Here is a 22,244-nt window from a genome sequence, read left to right on the forward strand (position 1 = left end):
TTGATGGACTGAATACATTCATGACACTATGGCAAACTGCAAAGTAATGAATTTACTGGTGTTTCAACTTTTTCGATGAGAAGGGAATTAAATTCCCAGGGAATTTTTTTAAACTTCATTTACTTTGATTTTCCACTTTTTTTTTTTTGCTTTGACTGGAAAAAAAATTTAGGCATTATGTAAGACTTCAAATATATTATTTTAAATTCCATGTATCTGTTTAAAGTTATGAGGAGGGTGATAACACTTTTAACTCTAAATTAATCTGTTTCAACTCATTAAGGGCATTAGGAGCTTCTCTTATTGTGCATTTCACACAACCAATTTTGTTTTACCTGCATGTCTTGACGAGTGACGAAGCCTTTGCCTTCCAGATCACAAATCTGAAAGAACTCTTGTGCTTTCCCCAACACAGTTAGTTCTGGGTCTTGTTCTCCAGTCCTGCCTCCTCTGCATCTCCTGGTATTCCGTCCATTGTCACAATCTCAGCTCAGGAATGTTTTGGGATGCTGCTATCCCATTTACTCATAAATTCTGATCTGAAACCTGTGCATGGAAGGTAAAGAAAAAATCAAATTAGACCCTCTTAATGATGTTTTCCACAATCTCTTAGCAACCATCTATTTAATTAGGCATTAAAGCTAAGAAAGAAAAAAAGCTTTTTGAAAATGCCTACCCTTGATGGGCTGCACTAAAGACATTGCAAATGGGATGATGAATGAGGAGGAGGCAGTCTGAAGGAAGGCAAAACTAGCTCTGAAATGGAATCTCAAAGCAAAAGCAGCCTGTTTGGCAAGAAATATGGACAATCAATATGAACAAGGAAACATAAGAAATATGGGTAAATGTAAAAATAATTTAAAGCCACTACAAGTAATAAACTGGTATCCTTTTGACTCTTATCATCGTAACACCACATATCACAATTTGCGTCTAGTGTTTTGGGATACGGTTTACATGACAGGAATAAAATGGAAGGTAATTGATGTCTGTAGGAAAATGATGGATCATGGTGTTTAAATCAACTAAGTAAAGTTAAGAGAAAGATAATGTATTATGGAATTCTGAAATATTTTCTTAGATTCATCCTTATTACTTAGGGTCTTGGCTTTCACCTGTGAAGGAGAACTAATTGCTAGTGAACTTCATGCAGAGACTTCCCTGTATGATTTTAACTCATTATCATGTGGGTAAACCAAGCAGGAGATCGTTTCACTGTAGAACTGTGTATTTGTGACAGGTTAAGAACGTGTATATAGTTATCAGCTCTCAGATGACATCCAAATACTTGACTCGTCATCTGCATCTCAAATTTGTTTTTCTGCTTTTCTAAGTAGGTCTATCTAAAGTAGCCACAAATTTGTCTGAAAATTTTTAACAGATTAAAGTATTTTGTATGACATTTAACTATTATAAAGGAATACAGCCTGATTCTGATCCATGTACAACTTGGAACAGCCAGTGAGAACTGTTTAAATCTGAAATGTACACTGTCTTCAGAGTACAGGCCTTGGCATTGCATGGATGTGAAGGCAGAACCTGAGGAAACAAGACCTCAGGCTTGTCTATGCAGTTCCTTAAGGAGAAAAAGCTCACATAGACAGAGCAATTCAGCCACAGCCTGTTTTGTTTTATTTTATGCTTAAGTTCAAACCTGGCAGTGTTTAAAACCAGTATATTCCAAGAACTTAATAGATGTCACACTTAGAGCTTGCAGTGGCTTCCTATGACAAAGCAACTTCTCTGATAGCTATGGACCAGGCAGTTGGATTTCCCATCTTGCATGTAAGTATATGTAATGGTTTTACACATGCACTATAAACAGGCCACTGACTTCAAACCGAAGTAGGACTTGGATAAGCAAATCACCCACCCCTCTGAATCCATGTGACAAAAATCTGCACACATAGGTCATTTTCCTCTATTTCCCTCCTCTCTTTCACAGTCATCATCCCAAGACTGTTCCTCAAATACTCTCTGAAGCTGAAACAATTCTGGCTTAATAGCCAAAGAACACAGATGTCCAAATCCTTCCTAAAGCAGAGTTACAAGCACGAGAAGAAAAACTCTGAGAGAAGCCAAGGAATGGCTACATCCAATGCCATCCCACCTTAGGAAACTCCTCCTCAGAACAGGTTTTGCTTCAGTTATAATGTACAGCAGTCAGGGATGCTCTATAAACCCCAAGACCAGCAGTTTAAACCAAGCCCTGGCCCTACCTGCACTCAACACACCGTGTAGGGTGACCCCCAAAAGGCACTGGAGCCTACCAGAAAACCCACACCAGCAGCCAAGGAGGCCCTGGAAAATTAACAAGGCTAGAAAATGCTGTCATAGCAAATACTGGTCCCACATAAGAAGGAGCTTTTGGCTATTACAGCTGCCTAAACAGCTGTACTCTTTCTCTTATGAGAAAAATTTCTACCTCAGAAAGTCTGATCAGCCTTCAGTAGCTGCAAAGATACAAAAAGGAAAAGATCGCTCCATAACTGCCCAGTTTCTTAATGCCTTTCATGACGTTTCAAATAACAGACAATCTTAAAAACAGTAAAAGAGCTAGATGAATCTTTGCTCTCACTCTGTACAGCCATCCACAAGTGGATCAGAGGGAAATGCCAGAGAAAATCATATTCAGACTACAGTGGTGTAATACTCTGAATGAGATTCTCCTTTCACACTGCTTTTACACACCTGAACTTCCCTTACGTCAATACAGCTCACTCCTGGCTGACACCAGTGTATGAGGTAACCAAAATCAGGCCATTGTTTCAGCTTTGCAGTGACGCTAACTTAAAGACAGGTTTAAAAATACAATAAATCAACAGGACAAGTGCACCTAATAATGGTCTTGACAAGATCTGACACAGACTCCAAATGCACTGGAGATATTCTTTTTCACGTCTCAACAATTTCTCAATAGGCCACAACTGCAGGAACAGGTGCAGTTAATCATAAGAGTAAGTCTACTAATGCCTATGGTCTCTGCACAGTCCATTAGACTTCCTTAAGAAAAATGAAAAACTGTGCAAGGAATAGATAGCCAAGTGCATGTGACAAAAACCAGAAATACTAAACCAGATTAAAAACAGTGGAACAAAAAGGCAGTCTATACAGTTTGATAGAGTTATTTGCATTTAGCAAATAGTACAGTTCAGCAAACATCACCATGATTTCTAAATACTTCCATACCACAAAATGAAATTACGTGCATCATGAGAGCCTCGCCTTTGCACAAGTTGCCCCACCTTTTAAACACACCATAAAAACTTGATACAGAATGTCTTCAATACAGCAGAAAATTATATTAGAGCATAGGCAAAAATTCTTATGTCCTTACGGCAGCTTCTAAAGCTGGCAGAGTTCATCTTAATTCCTACAGTGTCCTGATACTTTACAAATGCTGGTAATAACATGAAAGATTAAAACTGCAATTTGTCCCACATGACTGAATCAGCCATGTAATTATTTCAAGGCCAGTTTTAAATAACATAGGTAGTTCAACGCACTCATCCATCTCCTCTAAAAAACAAATGGCTTACAAAATCAATCCTATTAAGACCTTTGATTTCCGTTCTTTCAGCTACACACTTCACTATGCAAAACAGGTCATACCACAACCTGATGCAAACAAGCATTGCTCCAAATAATAAGCAAGGATGTGGGCTTTATGAGGTTTTTGTAGATTAATCATGAGCTAATTTTGGATGGGTCTGTAGAAGGCAGGGCCCTGTTCATATTTTAAATGACATTTTCATCATTTGCAGTCAGGTCTACTGTAAATCAAAAGACTCTAGAGGTATAGAGCAATGCTGAGCCACAGATTTCAGAAGTCATTACTTATGACAGCTCCAGTCTCCTTAACTATTATAGTTAAAAACCTAGACCTGTTTTACCTGCATTCAAGTCTCTGAGGTTTTAGGTATCAGTAAAATATTTTTCTTAGCATGTGTCTACAGGTAAAAACTTCCTGCAGCACACTTCCAAACATATCATCCACAGAAAAATGCAGCAAGCTTACTTAATACTGAGGTCAACCTGGATTTATAAAAAACACTCTTATGAGAGGTAACATTTATGTTTTATGAACACTGAAAATAAAAATTAGATTGCATATCTTTTCTACAAGAAATATATTTTCCTACAATCAAATTATCATTGCTAAAATAATCTGTAGCTGCTGCGTAGCATGCTTACACATCATCAGGGACCTCTTCAGAACTAACTTAGTGTCAGAGTCAGTTATCTTCCAGCGTTATGCTGAAAAGCTCCCAAAGCTAAAATGTATCACCACAAGTATTTTATGTTAGCACAAGCCTGCTGAAAGAAGTAATTCTGTTTTGCCTTGTGTTTAAACAAGTGTTAATCCAGTTAGACAGCGAACCCTGCAAAATTCTTCCAATTTAATCAGGAAAGTTTTAGTTTATTAGTTCAATTAAGGTTAAATGGTCCATCAGGATCTCCAGAGAATGACAGAGAAATGAGACTGCTAAGGCAAAACAGAGTACCATATATAACCATCCTTAAGTACACAGAAGTTTGTTAGATACAGGATTGGTGAAAAATGCTCCCTATGCACATAACACAATACACAAAAAGTAAAACTCTTGTGCTGTAACCTGGCAGACAAGCTAGACATGAAAACCCACCCAAGGATAAAGAAAATAAAGCACTGGACTGCGAAAGGCTGCAAAGGCAGTGCAACTGCCAGCATGGAAGAACAGACCAAACACAAACCTGCAAATAATGGTAGAGGTAGGAATTACTTGGGAAAGATGAAGATAGCAGTGTACCTCAATGTTACCTTTAGCCATTTTAAAAGATCTTAAAAGACCACTCAATGTAAAAATTCAGGCCCCACACTTAAAATAACTAGCAGAGATACAAAGTTGTGTGCTCAAGAAAATACCTGGTTTTTTCTTAACTGTGACTAAGACAATTACCCTTTAAGTCTCATGGAAGCATTATAAAGCTTGACCTAACCACATGAACACCTAGACAGAACTAGATGAGAAAAACAGGACTTTTCATTCCTCCAATTTTGACCTTTAAAGTACAAACATGGTAAGTCAGAAAGGCACTGAAATGTATCATCAAAACCTCTTCCACACAGCCTGAATTCAGCTTGTGTCATGATGTACACCACCTCTCATGGTTCTCCCATCGTAGGACATAGTGCATCATGGAGTGGGTATGGGGAGTTTAACCGTGGATGGAGAGATCTGAGGCAGGCTGCAGTTCCTACGAGGGACCACAAGAAGATAGTCTGAACGAAATGTGTCATGAAAATAATTTCAGGGGAGTAGCAAAGGCAGATGACAGAAGAATCCTACATCCACTGGTCTATAAAAGGAAAAACTTTTTAGTTATGTCAAAATTCCTTTCCTGTGAGTAAATTTGTGTGGGAGAACCAAATTCTGTTTACAATCAGTCTTAATAGAAACTCTCCAAGCAGACTTGACTGGCTTTTAAAGATTAGGGGAACCTTTAGGATCACCTACTTTGATATCTGAAAGCTTATACCACAACAACATTTTAGGTTTCTTGAAGATTACTTCCAATTTATTTCCACTAATTTTTATATTTTCCAGTATAATTCAATTTATTTCAAGGTAAGGGAGGTTAGTAGTAATCAAGGAGGTGTTATACATGCATCATAATCATATAAATGAGATTTCTTCTTTTCAGAAGATTACTCGTTTATTAAAAACAAAACAAACTAAAACTAAACAAGAAGGTCGTATATCTGAAGCAGAGTCTGCACAATATTAAGTATGACACAGGAGAAAATCAGAAAGTATTATTCAAGTGAAAGCATTAATGATTCCAAAACAGGCTACCAAAGATTTTGAACAGAGACCACTTAATCCCCACTTGGCATTTGTCCCCGGATGAATCCACAAATCCAAATGTTGGGAAAAACCCAAATGATGTCACTCCTGCGCACAATGATGCAGAATCCCAACTCTCTGACTGGTAAACATACGTTCATTGACCTTTTTTTTCTAACATCTCCATCCAAGCAACTAGTTTTCACTGGGCTAGCAAGAAAATTTTCTTCTTGCAAAGGCCATTTTCCCCCAGAGATGAAGAAGAAAGTTGCCTACCTGGCTGCTTGCTGGCCTGTATGGAAGTAGTAAGCAAAACTATTCATGTATTAGAATTCAGATGTCCAAAAGCAACAGAGGTAAGAAAAAGAAACAGGCAGATTAATTTATTCCCCATCGTGCCCTTCAATATGAAAACACTAATGAAAAATGACTAGCAGGATTTTTATTGCCTGAATTTTAGCAGTTCTTAGGGATCCATAGTGAAAAGGCAAGGTGAAGCTAAATGGAACTGCTAAGCTCCTTCAGAAGTAAGGTTACTTCAAATAGTTATGATTTTAGCAGAAATGCATCTTTTCCTCTTGCTTCACTGCTTAGATACTTCCCTTTTAATGTATTTAAGAAATTAAAAGCTAAGAACTGTCTGGAAATGCAAACTACTCATAAAAGGACACTGAATTTAAGGGCAACAGTCATCATGGAAATCACTGTTGCAGAATAGTCACAGGATAATCAGAGCTGTGAGAGCACACTGTCCCTACGTGCTTCAAGGACTCATGATTTCCTTCTCTCCCTCCCCTGCCTCTTTCTGCCTTAGTCAAGGACATTAACTCCAAGAGAAACTCTTCTCTCTCCCTCTTGTTCCTTGCCTGCCTGCTGGCTACAAGAACTTTGACTCTGCAAGAAACTGCTGGCCTATCCAATACCTGAGTGGGATGGTGGTGTAAGTGTGTATGTGCATCTGAGTGTGTGTTTTCCTTACAAATTCTGTCTCTATCTCTCTAACGTACAAATAAATCATTACTGCATACAAACGCAGTTTGGCCAGTTATGGGCTAAAACTCTGGCTAACATCTGTGGCTGCAGCATTAGTTTCGATAAACATTTGCATGTAAACAGGACAGACAGTTACAGAATTTGTATCAGAACTATTATAGAACTACGTAATTTACCGTTATTTTGATTTCTTTCTAAAACATAAAATGTTAGTTCAGAGATGTAAAACCTATTATTAAGAAGGAGCACCTTACAACATATGCAGTACCTCAATACATTCGAAGTATGGTTAAGTCAAAAGTGAGCAGACTCTATCTGACTGTAGAGAATCATAGAATCATTTAGGCTGGAAAAGACCTAAAGACTCAGCATGATTTATTGTGTTGCATTGTTCCAAGTACTGAAATTAAATGCAATTAACTATATTGATAACAGAATTATACTATTAAATGGTGTAACATGAAGTTCTGGTAGGATATATTCCCGATTCATATGAGCTGTTCCATTTGTTTACAAATTATTAGCCTTGGAAACAGACCCCCTCCCCCTAAAGTAAAAGCATGGAAAAAGTTTAAGCAAAGCAGTATATATTCCTTTTAATTGTCTTATCTTTCAGGTTTTCCTAATGACTCACTGCTAAGTGAAGCTACTTTCAGCTGGTGAAGTCTGGTTGACAAGAACATTTTTGATGTACACCATTTTCACAAGAAAGAAAAACTTGAAATATTCTGCCTCCTCCAAAACTCTTTGCTAAAAATGCAGCTTCTGAAAAAAAATCAAAACCTTTTATCTGCCTGAAAAACAGCAAAATTTTGTCTTGAAGTCTAAAATTCACTCTCTATTTCTAGTTTTTCAAGGAATGTTACACCTTTAACCCAACTTAAAGGATTCTGAGATGCAAATTAAATATTCTCTTCCAATAAGAATTGATTTTTAATGGAAAAAATGTCAGTGGAAAATTTCAGTCTACTCTGCCACTGATATTAGTGGATCTAAGCTAGTGCAGATTGCACTTAGAGGACTGAGAGACACGTTCCAAGTGTTTCCTTAGTTATTTGGCACTTGGTTTGCAAAAATTATTGTTTTCAAAATTTTCAGAATTTCTAAAACTACAGACTCTGTCCTGGAAACCACCTTTACCTGAATCAGTGGGAGAGTTTATATAGGACAAGAGCATGCTAGGGAGGCACAGGAATATTTAATTTGCTAGTCCACTGCTTTTCTATTGCAAGATGTAATGGTACAATACAAAACTAGCAGAGTCATATTTTCCTATATGCAGAACAAGATAACCTTCCTGCTATCTGTTCAGCGTGGCTTGCTTCCAAGGCCTTGGAAACATATAAACAAATCCACTTATCTATATTTGATTAGTAGGCTTGGTGTACCTCATCCTGTTCAGTTTTACAAAAAAAGGCTCGCAATGCAAACAACTAAAAATGCATTGTTACAGATTCTTAATTGGATTTTAATTCACCACTGTTTTCAAGGAGAAATATAGCTTCCTCATTCTCTGTGAGTCAACTAGTCAAAATGTTATTCTTGCAATGTTGTGTGATCCCTGCCTTAACTGAATGCTGATCTTTAGTGAATGGAAGTTTCCTTGAGTTTCCTTGACACCCCCTCTGTGAGGCTAAGGAATAGGATGAGCAGTGAGGAAAAACGGGCTATTGCAATGGTAGTGCAGGTCTGGCATGGCCCTCTGGAGGTCACAGGTTCTTCCAAGGGGCACATATCCAGGCCACGGCTCAGCAGTGCGGTGACTTCCCCAAGTGCAACAGGTATGGCTACGTCATCGTTTCTGTCTGGCAAAATAAGGCATCAAAGCAAGGGGTAGTCTGGGACACAACAGAATAAACCCACAGTTCAGAGGCACAGTAGAAGGAGAGCATGAGAAGGAAGTCAAATTAGACTGAGACATGATACATAATAAATCTGAGAGAGACTAACAAGACAAATTGGACAAGATTTCCAGTAAGCTATCCTATACCTTGCTAAGCTGCCCCTGTGGTGATTCAGCTTACTGACTGTGGGGAAGAACTACCCTAGAAAAGGGCAGTGGCAATTACATAAGAAACGCAGGCAGCTATTTATCACCAATTATTTGTTTTCTCTTAGGATAATAAAATAATTCAGACTGAAAACTCTAGGCCTGACCTGGTTAGATCTTTGTCTGGCGAGAGCTCCAATGTCTTCAAACTCAGTTTCAGTCAGTTTCTTGACACTGACATCCTGGTGCTTCTGCATGGATAAGTCATGGACAGCGGCATCAATTATGGTTTTGCATCAGGTTAAACTTAAACTGATTAAATCTGCTGGTTTTAACATGAGAAATAAAACCCTAAAGATATATTACTCCCTCCTTACATTTAGAACTATACGTTCATATAATACTTATACTGCATGACAGCATATCATTTGTCAATGGACAGAAACAAGAGGAAATGAGAGATCTGTTTGAAGCAGCACATATATCCTGTGGTCTAAAGAAACCACAAGAAAAGCTTGCAGAGTAACGCTCTTTAATGCATTCATTTCTGCTACTTTCTTTACAGTTCTAGTTCACCACAAGATAAGAGGAAAAGGGCGGGGAGAGGTGTCTCACAGGGAACCAAATACTCCTCCTCCATTTCAGCAGCAGTGAACTTAAGTTTCCAAGAGCTGGCAAACCAGCATTCTGCAAACTATTATGGCCCTACATTTCATCTGCTACTTAATTCATTCACAGAAATACATCTGCTCTTTGTGCTTGAGACACTGACTTTTGATTTCTTTTCTTGATGTAACAAAAAGACAATTTAGTATAAAGAAGATTGAAATTTAATTGTCATTCTTTTGGGTGTAACAGTTCCTTTTTGAGTCGAACAGTACTGAAATCCATAATGATAAACTCAGGGACCAGATACCTGCGACCTTAGAACATCCAACAACCAACCAATAAACTTTTACTCATGCATCAGAATAATTCACAAAATCTAAAAAGAAAAGTGAAACTAGCTTGAAAACTATTGTTGAAAACCAATATGAAACTAGAAGAGTCTTATTTTCCTTGCAACTAAGTAAATTGCAACTAAGAAAACAGAAAAGCATGTTAAATTAGTCAAAGTTTCCAGAGGGATTTCACCATTCTCACAATTGTGACACTACCCACTTTTCACTACATGCAGTCATAATCTGTTCTACTGGTGTATATTAATAAATCTATTATCCTGATAGCAGCAAGTTTCTTCTATAACTGTCATTTAGAGTCATCATAAGCCTTCAGTACCAAGAAAGACAGAAAACTAAATCAGGTACCACACAAGTACTACAGCAGTGTAAGAGTGACACCAAACTACTGTAGGGGGGCACAGGAATCATTTTTACAACCATCAGGAGCAGCACTGCCTTCATCTTCACCAAGTATTTGGTGAGCCTGAAGGCAGTCACCAGCCACAAACTCAAGTATCTTCCCTGTATCTGCCGGGAAGTGAAAACCAGCGGGGCAGCTCCTGAGGTGACCAGATCATAAAGAGATTTCTCTGTGACAGCGACTGTCAGCCTCAGCACGAAGTTACATAAGGCACGCCAGAACTGCAAACACAAGGACCGTCAGTCAACAGCACTTTTAGGCACCACCTTTACGAAACATTCCCTGTGTGGGAGGAGTCACGACAGCTCGCACCCTCCGCACTCAGCTGTCGCTCCCCACGCCAGCCCTCGCCCCCCGTCGGTGCCGGTGCTGCTCCGAGGAGGGAGCGCGGCAGGGTTGGATGCGGCGCCGTGCGGGCGTTCGCGCCGGCAGCAGGCGATGCGGGGGCAGCACCAGCCTGTTCGGCAGCCACCCCGGCTCATCCAGATACTTTCCCTGCTGCCTTCCAGCCTGAGAGCGAGCTGAGGGAGAGTTAAGGGCAGGGCCTGGGCAGCGCCCAGTGACCCCTAGGCTCTCCATGCCCGCCCCTCCGCTCCTGCCATCCTCCCGAGCAGCCCCAGCTCTGCTGCGCTCCCGTGGGCGGCAGCGGGATAGGACACTTCCCCTGCCGGCTGCCCTGAGCCTGCCCAGCCCCGCCGGGGCGATGTGCCCTTGCGGACACCCCCCGCAGGAAGCTCCGCTTGCGACAGAGCTCAGCACTCTTGGGACACCGGGGCTCTGCAGAGGAGGGTGAAACAGCAGCCGCGGGTGCCTACCCGGCGGCAGCTTCGCCGGGAGAGCGGTCCGGCTGTGCACGAACCTCCCCGTCTTCCTGCCCCGGCTCCTCTGTCCCGCAGTGCCACCCCCGCACTCACCTGCCGCCGCCTCCAGCAGGAGCCCGCCCGGTGCGCTGGCCGGACCGGCTCTCCCCGGACTGGGAGTGGGACCGCGGAAAGGCTGAAAACACTTTCCTAACTTTGTTTTGAGTACGGGTGACATAATTGGGCGAGGCAGGCTGCGCCCCGGGGGCGGGCCGGCCGTCCCGGCCTTTCCCTCCCTCCTCTCTACCTGCAGCCAGAGCGCGGTTGCCCCGCCCGGTCTCACCTCACCTTGGGCTAGAGAGGCTCGTCCTCGGCGAGACCAGACAACCGGAGGAGTTGAGGGTCCTCAGTCTTCCCTGGTCCTTCTTGCAGTCAGGACTACATGCACGACGGCTCTCCAGGGTAAGGGTGTTGGTAACCTAAACGGCACAGGGCAGGAGAGTTTGGAAGCGCGCAGGAATGCTCATCCACAGCAAGATCTTAAGGTGGTGACCAGTCCAAATGGACCAACTAGGATCTTCCACATCTTGTCATCTTGGACTGTTCGAGTTCTGCTTTCAGAAGGTGGTGATGGGGAGACAGAATTAGTTCACATTCAGTTCAAAAATTTCACTTAGCCCAAAGTGCATTTTGAAAAGTATCTGTTCTGGGATCAGGTTTTCCAAGTAGTCCCCCCAGGAAGAGAAAATCTTCAACATAATTCTCATCACTGTACTATTCCGACTGCAAAATAGTTCTTAGGGCACCATGTCTGAAGAAGCCTTCACCTGCTTCTTGATCAAGTGATCTGGTCACAGACACATCTATGACCCCCAACTGCAGTGGTCTGTTCTTGGGTCCTTACCCCCATTCTCCACAGGTTCAATAACTGTCCCAAGTAAAGCTCCATGCACCCAAGGCACTCCTTTTCACAGTAAACAAGAGCTTCTACTTGCCTTCCCAACCCATCTTTCCTGAACAGGCTGTAATCCTTCAGGTTTATCTCCTTAAAGTAAGCTACAATACCAGAGCACTGGTAAAAATGCAAATCTTGCAGCTATAAAGGGGAATGTGAAGACAACCTGCAGGTAGTCTGCCAAATACAGCCATGTATGTATGCCTAGTAAAACTACTTACAAAGCACTACAAGCAATCGTTTAAAACAGTTATTAAACATCAAGTTGATTATGTGAGTTTAACTAGGATAGCTTCTGCAATAGGAAACGTTTCTTCACATATTATTATGATTCTTAGACTGTAGACTTGTACAGTTTTCCACAAGGCAAGCTTGAATGAGGATTTACAGTACATTAAAGGGCCACTTGACAGTTACTGCTCACATTCATGCTCAGTAAAAAAAGTAAATATTTGAAACTTGCTTACCACAGCAGCTGCCTTATATGTACTATGGGCTAAAATAGGCACACAGGTAGTTATCGTGAAATCATCAGCATGTTGAATAGCTATAATACTCTGCACATACTGACTTGACTCAGGCTAACTTTTATATTTAACCTTTTGCTATGTGAGTAAAATAGCGGGTAAAAGGTGGAATTACATTTCTTTTAAATGTGTGGACAATTTTACAAAATCCTTTCAGAGAAATGAAGGCACACTGTCAGCCACAAGGTACTAGACATAATTCAGAAGCTTGTGGAGAAACTGAAGAAGCATATAGAAAGTCTCATGACAGCAGGGGATTTGCCACATGCACGGGGAAAAAAGCTCACTGAAGTAGCATTTGCAGACTTAGTGGTAGCATTAATGTATTAAGGCCCCAGGGAATATATCTTAAAACTGAGGATTGCTTAGGTATCTTGTTGCAACAACTAATTCAATTTTCTTCCTTACCATTTAGTATGGGCAGTTTAGACTTTCAAGTTTCTGTAAGAAAGTTTTGGGGCCTACAAAGCAATAGTAGAAGAGCAGCCAGTAAAGTTTTCTAGGTCTTGTCTAGACAGCTAATGCAGTTTTTACATATATCTGTGAACACTTTGGAGTATAGCCTTACAGAGCCAGCTAGAAATAGGCTATTGCTCTCTGTTTTCATTCTCTCTCACAGCAAAAAGTCATGGATTCTATTGCACTCCCTGTACTCCTGTGATTTCATTCAGCAGTTTCTGATCATATGCCTTCATATGCACTCTATTTTGTAGTTGATGATGGCAGAGACAGAGAGCCTGATAAACTTCAGCAGCCACAGCTTGTTCTTCACGAATAGCCAGAATCAAATCCATTACCATAGCTCTCTCCTGAAGTAAGTGGATTGAAAAGCAGTAAACTCATATACTGTGACGTCGGAGACTATGGCACTAACTGTGAAGGGAAAAAATAGCCCAAGAATAAAGGTACATAGGCATGAATCTACTTCTTAACACAGGCTTAAATTACAGTGCTAAATGGAATACTTTAAAGAATTAAACCCTTTTATATGGGTCCAAAATTGTCTTCTCTAAAATCCAGGCATAAACCCACTTGGTTTTCTTCAAGGACTAAAAGCAGGAGATTTTGAAAAACACTAGGGTGCAACACATATTGTCTGGAGCTAGAATCCTTCTGACTGCTATGTTTAATGTACAGTGAGTTAGAAACTGGATGACAGTTTCTACCACTGGGTTATACAAATGCCAGAACTACAAACAGAAACATGTGGTAGGCAGAAGACAGCTTGTAGCTCTTAAGTCAGGAAATGCCAAGTGCAATATAAAAATAAAACCACCACCCTTTAAATAAAACAGGTTATATTTCACAGTTTATTTAGGGTGATGTGTGTTGATTTCAGTCTGGAAAGCCATCATACTGCTGGCACGCAGGGGGTCATTTCCTTCTGCATTTAGGCTGTTAGAGGCCTATTTTGTCTTTCCACACTAATGCAGCTTTTAATTGCCTATGAAATTGCACCACCCTGAGGGAACTTCATAGTAACATTGAAATTGGGTTTTCCTTCTTTATGCTCAAGGATAAGAGGAAAAGCTACAGAAACTGGAGTCATATGTTTATGAAATTTACAGATTTACAGTAAATATTACCAGAAATTTACATTAAAATGCAAATTGTATTAAGTGACAGCTAGGAAACTGGAGGTCTTCCATCTTTTCCAGCTCTGAAATCATCTCACTTACCAGAGTAAAGGAAATACATGTTGATTTCATGCTCCTGTCACCTACAGTGCAGTATGATTATGCTACACTGCAAAAAAAAAAAAAAAAAAAAAAAAAGGCAAGACTTTTCCAAAAATCAGATTTTAATTATGGAGTTAATCTGGTTGTCATCTATTCCAACCCTTGCTCATAGCAGAGTCAGCTAGAAGCAAGTTGTTCAGGGCCTTGTCCATCTGGATTTTGAAAATCTCCAAAGATGGAGACTCCACAACCTCAGTGGGCAACCTGGTCTGGTGCTTGGGCAAGTACAAAGTAAAAACATTGTTTTGTTGTATTTAGGTGGAATTTCATGTATTTTAATTTGTGCCCATTGCCTCTTGTCCTTTCACTTCGCAGTACTAAGAAGAGACTAGCTTTGTCTTCTTTATATCTTCCAACCAAGTATTTATATACATTCATAAAATTACCCCCCAAGCCTTCTTTTCTTGAGGCTAAACAGTCATGGTTCTCTCAGTCTCTCCTCAAATGTTTCAATCTCTTAATCATTTTACTGGCTGTTCTCTGGATTCACTCAAATACATCCATGTCTTATACTGGGAAATCCAGAACTGCATAAAACACTCCAGCTGTGATCAAGCACTGAGTAAAAAGGAAGAATCATCTTCCTCAAACCTGCCAGAAACACTCCTTCGCATTTCAAGTTGCCTTGCAATGACCCTGGCCAGCTCCCTCCCTCCCTTCTCAGGGATGCATCCCATCAGGTTCCATAGACTTAGAATCACAGAATATCTCAAGTTAGAAGAGACCCATAAGGATCATTAAGTCCAAATCCCCACTCCCCACAGGACTACCTAAAACTAAACCCTACAGTTAAAAGCATCATCCAGATGCTCCTTGAACTCTGACAGGCTTAGTGCCACGAGCAGGTCCTTTGGGAGCCTGTTTCAGTGACCGACCACCTTCTCAATAAAGAATCTTCTCCTAATGTTTAATCTGAACTTACCTCGGTGCAGCTTCATTGCATTTCCTCATTGCTGGTCACTAGAGAGTAGATCAGCTCCTCCCCCTCCACAGCTTGCATTCAGGAAGCTGGTGAGGTTACCCCTCAGCCTTCTCTCCTATAAGCTGAACAAACCAAGGTGACCTCAGCAAATTCCTCCTAAGTCTTGCGTTTGAGACCTTTCACCATCTTGGCCACCCTCCTCTGGACATGCTCCAATAGCTTTATATCCTCCTTATATTGTGGTGCCCAAAACTGCACACAGGACTCAAGATGAGGCCATACCAGAACAGAGCAGAGCAGGACAATCACCTCCCTCGAGGGGCTACCGATGCTGTGCCTGCTGCACTCCAGGACACAGTTGGTCTTTCTGGCTGCCAGTGCACACTGCTGGCTCATATTCAACTTGCCAGGCTCCCCCAGGTCCCCTTCCAAAATGCTGTTCCCCAGTCTCTTGTCCCTCAATTTGTATGAATAACCAGGATTACTGTGTCCCAGATGGTCTAGATAAATTTCATACAGTTGGTGATTGCCCAGCTTTCCAGTCTACCCAGATCTCTCTGCAGGGCCTCTTTACCCTCACGGGAGTCCACAGCTCCTCCTAGTTTAGTATGACTGACAGACTTACTTATTGTACATTTGATTCCCATGTCCAGATAGTTTATAAAAACATTGAAGAGCACTGCCTGTAAAATTGACCGCTGGGAAACCCCAGTGGTGACTGGCTGCCAGACTGATGTAACCCCATTTACCCAACGTGCAATGGACTTGTCTAGCTGTGTGCTGGGTAGTTGATTCAGAAGGATACTGTGAGAATAGTGTCAAAAGCTTGGTAAAATCCCCAAACACCACATTTATTGGCTTCCCTTGGTCAATTAGATGGGTGACCTTTTCATGAAATGAAATTAAGTTGGTTAAGCAGGACTTTCCCCTTGTGAACCTGTACTGACTATAGTCAATGACTGCATTCATTGTCTCTCAGAACAACCTTCTCCATAGTTTTACCAGGTGCTGAAGTGAGACTGGCAGGCCTGTAATTACCAGGGTCTTCCTGCTTACTGTTTTTGAAATATTGCCAGCTTCCAGTTGACTGGGACCTCTCCAGACTCCCAAGACCATTGAAAAATAATGCAGAGGGGGCCTCCTATGACATTGGCCAGCTCCTTCAGTATCCTTGGACAAATCCCATCAGGCCCCATAGATTTATGTGCATGCAGCTGGAACAGCCATTCTTGATCAAGTTCAGGGACAGCTGAGAGTTTTATCATCCCCTCAGTCATGGTCTTCGAACACAGGGTTCCTGGGGTCCCAGGGCCCATCATTGGTTTTAGAGACAAAGAAGGCATTAAATGCCTCTGCTTTGTCTACATCTTTATTTGCGAGGCAACCAACCCTGTCAACCAACAGAGCAGTGTTATTTCTTCTTCTGCTTTTGCTGTTAATATACTTTTAAAAGCCTGTTTTTGTTGTCCCTTGCAGTGTAGGCCAGCTTGAACTCTAGTCAAGCTTTGACTGCATGGATTTTCTCCCTGCAGTGCCAAACAGGATCTCTGTAGTCCTCGTGTCACCTGTTCTTGCTTCCAGTGCCTGTACACTTTCCCTTTCCTAAATTCTATAAGAAGAACCCTGCCCAGCCAAGGCAACTATCTGCCCTGCTTGCTTGACTTCCCTTACTTTGGAATTCCCTGCTCCTGTGCTCTTAAGAGATGGCTCTTAAAAACTGACTAGCATTCAGGGACCCCAATATTTTCAAAAGCAGATTCCCAGGGGTCCATACTAACTAGCTCCTTTAGCAGCCCAAACTCTGCTCTTCCCATACCTGGGGCCAAAGTTTTGCTGGTGTTTTTTCTCCTATCACCAACGATTTCAAACTCAGCTACTTCATGGTCACTGTGATCAAGACAGACACAGATCACCACTTCACCCATGAAAACCTCGCTGTTCACAAACAGCAAAGCCAGAAGGGCACTTATCCTATCACTTAGTACCTGTACCAAGAAGTTATCTTCAATGTGCTTCAGCCATTTTCTGGACCTGTTTGTGTTCACTGTATGATATTAACCAGCTGATGTCTGGGGAAGTTAAAAACACCCAAAAGGACAAGGGCAGCTGATCTAGAGAGATCCCTCAATTCCTTTTTGAATAATTCATCATTGTTGCTGTCCTGGCTGGGTGATCAGTAGTAGACTCCCACAACGACATTTGCTTTAGTTGCTTTCCTCTTCATCCTTACCCAAAGGCCACCATGCATGTCATCACCAACCATAAGCACTGCACAATCCAACCCCTCCCTTGCACACAGCACCACCCCTGCCTCACCTGCCCTGCCTGCATCTCCTGCAGAGCCGACAAACACCCATCACAGCACCCCAGCCACAAGTCCCTACACCAGCCACCTGATCCAATTCTACTGAGAAAAAGTGCTCACTGTGCCAGACCTTGCCTCTTGTCTCAGAGATTTGGGAATCCTGACGGCAGATCTTACCATTGACGCATTTGAGTATCTCAGCCTTCTCCCTATCCTTTGTCACCAGGTCACCTGTTCCATTCAGTAACAGGCCTATTGCTTCCCAAACCCCAAAATTGGTTTGGGTTTGATTTGTTTGTTACTGATATACCTCTGGATGCCCATTTGATGTCCCTCAAATCCCTCACAACATTTAGTTTTGGCTTTCCTCACTCTGTCCATGCACGCTCAAGACAGCATTGCTTTATTCTTCCCAGGTCACCTTTCCACAATGCCACTTCTCGTGTGCTTCCTTTGGATGTCTGACTTCAGTCAGAAGTTCCTTATTCATCCATGAAGGCATCTTGCCACTTCTGCATGACTTTCTGGACTCTGCGATGGACCATTCTTGAGCGTAATATGTAATAAATTACAAAACAAAAGAAAACAAAAAAACCCAACCCAAACCAAAAAAACAACAAAAATTCTTTCTTTCCATATTGCATTATGCATTAAAAATGTTGTCCTTAAACCATAGCTAGCTCAGCATTGGCACGTGAACAATTATAGCTGTTACATAAAATGGCACTTTTTCCAATAAGGCCGCATCAGTGCAATAATAAAGCATGAATTAACAGGTGTTTTTGTGTATGCCAAGAGCTTACAAAGCAAGGAAACTTAAGACCTACACTGCTTATTTGCCCTGTCCCTCAGAAAACAGTATCCACTCTTCCCAATTGCAGCTCAGGACTTTCTACCTCTTGTGACTTTAAAGGAGACCAAATTAGCTATCTAATATACAGTGACCTATTTCTTCCCCCGTAATACTGAACATAGAGTCTTTGTGCATGCTCATGTCTATCATGCTCTTCCAATCCCTTTCCCTCAGGGCTAAGCAAACCCATTTCTGAAATATTAAAAACCACAACATTCCCAGGGGAACATTCAAATCAGTTCTTCATGTTGTTTTTTTTTTTTTCCTATCACATTTTACAGCCGCACTCTTCATATTTCTCAAACTGAAAAGAATTAGAATTAAATTTTTATTTTAGAAGAATAACACCATTTTAGAATGTTTCCCTGTGAGGATGTGGATCCAGGAGTACAGTAGATGGACTTCTCTCTCAGTCTGTGCTATGGTACAATTCTAATTTTACTCAATATTCCACAGTTTGCTGAATCATAAACCAATCTTAAAAGCAACACTGTCATTAAAAATCTTGATCTTCTCTACTAAGGGAAAAGTATACTGGATCAAATCCAACATTAATTATATACCGCCTTACCAATTCCCCCCACAGTTATGCTGCAGTGGTAAACTGTGTATTTTGGTCCACAAGCTGTCCATCTGTGATGAAGCAGTACAAAGATTCCAGCCCAGAAACAGCTGAAGTGCACTGATAGCTAGAAGCTCTGTTAGTCACATCTCTTCCACTCGGCGCTTTCAGTTTAAGTGAATAGTTATTACAAAGAGAACTGTATTGTCTTCCTGAATGCAGTTCTCATAAAAAGTGTTGAATTCTGTTCAATGAAGGATTTTGTGCATCAAAAGAAAACCTTCAGAATTTTACCACCTTATGAGCAAGTTTGATAGAAACCTGTTTTTTTACAAAAAAACGGAGCAGGTTTATATTCTGACATTGAAATATTTATCACCACAGCAGCTAAAGGCCAAGAAAAATGGAGATCTATTCCAATAATATATGCACACAACAGAAGACAGTTCCTTTCTAGAAATCAATTGCTTCATAGAGCATATGATTTAGAGCAATATCAGTTTCCTCTGATTTGTTAACATAGAATAAAGCATTTTTGCTCTTTTTGTCAAACTAGAGTGATTGATTAAGTACAGTAAATTTGATACCACAGACTTGCCATGGAAGAAATGCAAAGACAAGATGTATGCAATGTCACTGGAGGGGGACATTTCAAGAAGCCTCAGGAGAAGCCAGCCAGTTTACAGGAGACAGCAATACTTTGCTATCCACACACTCAGAAGAGGTGCTGTGTTATGTCTCTCATTTCTGACAGTTCTGTATCATTTGTCTACCACTTCTGTAAGTCTGCTCTCATCATAAAGTGCCAAAAGACATGAAAATTTGACTACAGGTCCCCTGACTCTCCATCCAATACTCTGTGCCACTGGGAATACATAAAAATATTGCCAAACATTCAGGAAGATAATCAGCACGAAAACTGAGTTTACAATTTTTAAAGGACAAATTTAAAGCACTAATATTTTTGTTCTCTCCACTTCTTGCATCTACTGCTCAGCCCCAGTGTACATGCACAAACATGCACCATTTCACTTATGTAACCATTTTTCTCCAATTGATCTTTCCCCCCACTCCCCTAAGTACTTCCATCTGTTGTCCTTGTCTTATCCCATTGCTTTGGGTCATATTTCTTATACTAAAAATAAAAATCAAAATTATTTAAAAAATCAGTCTGGAGCTGCTATTAAGTCACTCTAATATACGTGCAGTTACTAGCTGATACAGCTTTGTCAGGGACACAGTATTCTCAAGAGCTGTGTTAAAATCTGTGATGAAAGTATTTGTGTCAGCCAGTCCTTTTATAGAAACAAGCCTTTAAAAAGTAATCCCCGTAGTTAATACATAGATAATAACTCAGTGTATCCAATATACAATCATCCTTTGAAAGCCTAATTTGCAGCCACTGTTCTCAGTTGGGATTACTTTCTTGGACAACTTTCACCAGCTCAAAGGTAAGTAATGACTAGAAAAAAAATTACATATAATAGCTACTTGATCACCACCAGGTCTGTAACCAAACATATCACTTAATACAGTAAACTGCATTAGCATATTCCCACTCCAAATTAGTTTTTAACAACAATCTAGATCTTTCTTCTGTTTCACTTTATGACAACTTGAATGGAAGCAAAGCATAGGAACAGAAAGAGGGAGATGAGCAGGCTAAAGCCTTATGTTGCCTTATATTGTTCATGAAACTAGAACATGAGTCAGATACCACCTGTATTGGTTTATATATTACACTGATTTATTAGTCAAAGGGGAGAAAACCATATCAGTGGAGAACCTGAGTAAAGAGAAGAAATATTTAAGGTTGTTCCTTTCGGTGTCAATATGATTTCATTTCATTCCCTTTAACTTAAATTTGGCACTTATTGGCTGGAAGACTGAAACAGGAAATGGGTATAGCTGCTTTTGGCTTCAGATACGAAATATAATGTCATTCCCACTACATGCTTTCCTGATAAAGGCACTCTCAGCACATGGACTAAGCAGCTTCCCCAAATGCCAATACATTTATCCTTTCCTGTTCATCTTTCATTCCTCTTGCAAAAAAAACCAAACCAAAACAAACCCAAAACAAAACAAACAAACAAAAAACAACAACAAAAAAACACAAAACACGTTTTTCTAGGAAGGAAAATGCTGAAAAAAAACCCCAAACCAAAACAAACCCCCACAAAACAAACAACCAACCAAAAACAAACAAAAAGGCCAAACAAAAATAAAACAAAAACTACTCCAAAACAAACAAAAACAAACATAAAAGACATTCCAAGGCAATAGGCATACAAAATAGACATTAATACAGACATTAATGACAATTCTAGTTAACAAAGTCAGTAGCTGAGAAGAGCATAGCTTCAGACTCGTTTCTAGCAGTGGAGTCGCAACCTCTTTTGCAAAAGACTCTATAAGTAGTAGCAGTAAATTAATCTTCCAATGTCTGCAAGTTAAGTGTGCAAACATCCAGGAACAGCTGGTTCGCCATCCTTAACATGACAGCAGTATCAAACTCTTAACAGCTCAAAGCACACAAGGAAGAGAAACTCATTTTATGGTATTCCATGGAACTGATACTGTCATAATGGGTAGAATTTATTTTCTGTATCCTTTACCTATACTTACACTGTCTCTTCATTACAATGCAATTTTTCTCTTGCTTATTGCAAATACTCTCCTATTTCTGTACATCCAAGTAGGCCCTTAAAAAATCCACTCAAAAGAACTTGCAAACTTTCAGTCTTTATGTTTCCTTTGGCAGTCTCTTGTCCAGGGATCAGGATGAAAACTGTGCAAACAATCCTAAGTGTATTCATTACCACAGGAAAGAAATGTGACCTCTGCAACTAAATTCCCAGGTTAGGATAAATGTGAAACCAGAATTGCAGGACATGGTTTATTGGGCAATTATCTGTAGGAGTATGTGGAAGGAGAGTCTCTGCTCCTTTAAGGGAATCTGGTCAAGGACCTTTTCTAATGCAACAGGGACAATAAGAAAAGGAGGAAACATAAACAAGAAAGGGGATGCAAACCTGACTGACATCATAAGAGAGGCTGTGATGAGAACCAAACCTTCCCTAGAATCAGAACAAAATCCCTTTTTGTTTCTTTAACACTCGATAGGCCAAGAAATTATTTTCCTTCCTTCCTCTCTCACTGATTCTTTTATTAAGTCCAACTGTCTCCTGTATTGGCTGCCTGTACAGTTCTGGACTTTGCAATAAAAATCTCTCTCCCCTTGTCAAAAAAAGGATGGTTACTTTACAGTCACCTTCAATAACATAATTCAGCAGCACAAAAACAGACACCAAAAAGCAGAACACTACACTGAAAGAAGAGCTAAAACTTCAATTGTGCAACGATTTGGTAAGATTAAGATTCTGCCATTCAATTTGAATTAAGTAG

At 40.6% G+C, this 22,244-nt stretch overlaps 1 protein-coding gene across 1 annotated transcript in view; it reads right to left on the reverse strand.

The window, feature by feature from the left end:
* Nucleotides 1-11,401, reverse strand: part of CRACR2A (calcium release activated channel regulator 2A) — a 72,240-nt gene extending 60,839 nt beyond the window's left edge. The window contains exons 1-2 of the mRNA XM_050333543.1: nt 11,322-11,401; nt 336-546 (exon numbers count right to left, since the gene is read on the reverse strand). Coding sequence (XP_050189500.1) covers nt 336-341 — 6 coding nt within the window. The 5' untranslated portion in view covers nt 342-546; nt 11,322-11,401. The remainder of the gene's footprint in view (nt 1-335; nt 547-11,321) is intronic.
* Nucleotides 11,402-22,244: the final 10,843 nt, after the last annotated feature.

Source organism: Myiozetetes cayanensis, unplaced genomic scaffold (genome assembly GCF_022539395.1).
Source record: "Myiozetetes cayanensis isolate MyiCay16 unplaced genomic scaffold, myiCay2020 scf5-8, whole genome shotgun sequence".
NCBI lineage: Eukaryota > Metazoa > Chordata > Aves > Passeriformes > Tyrannidae > Myiozetetes > Myiozetetes cayanensis.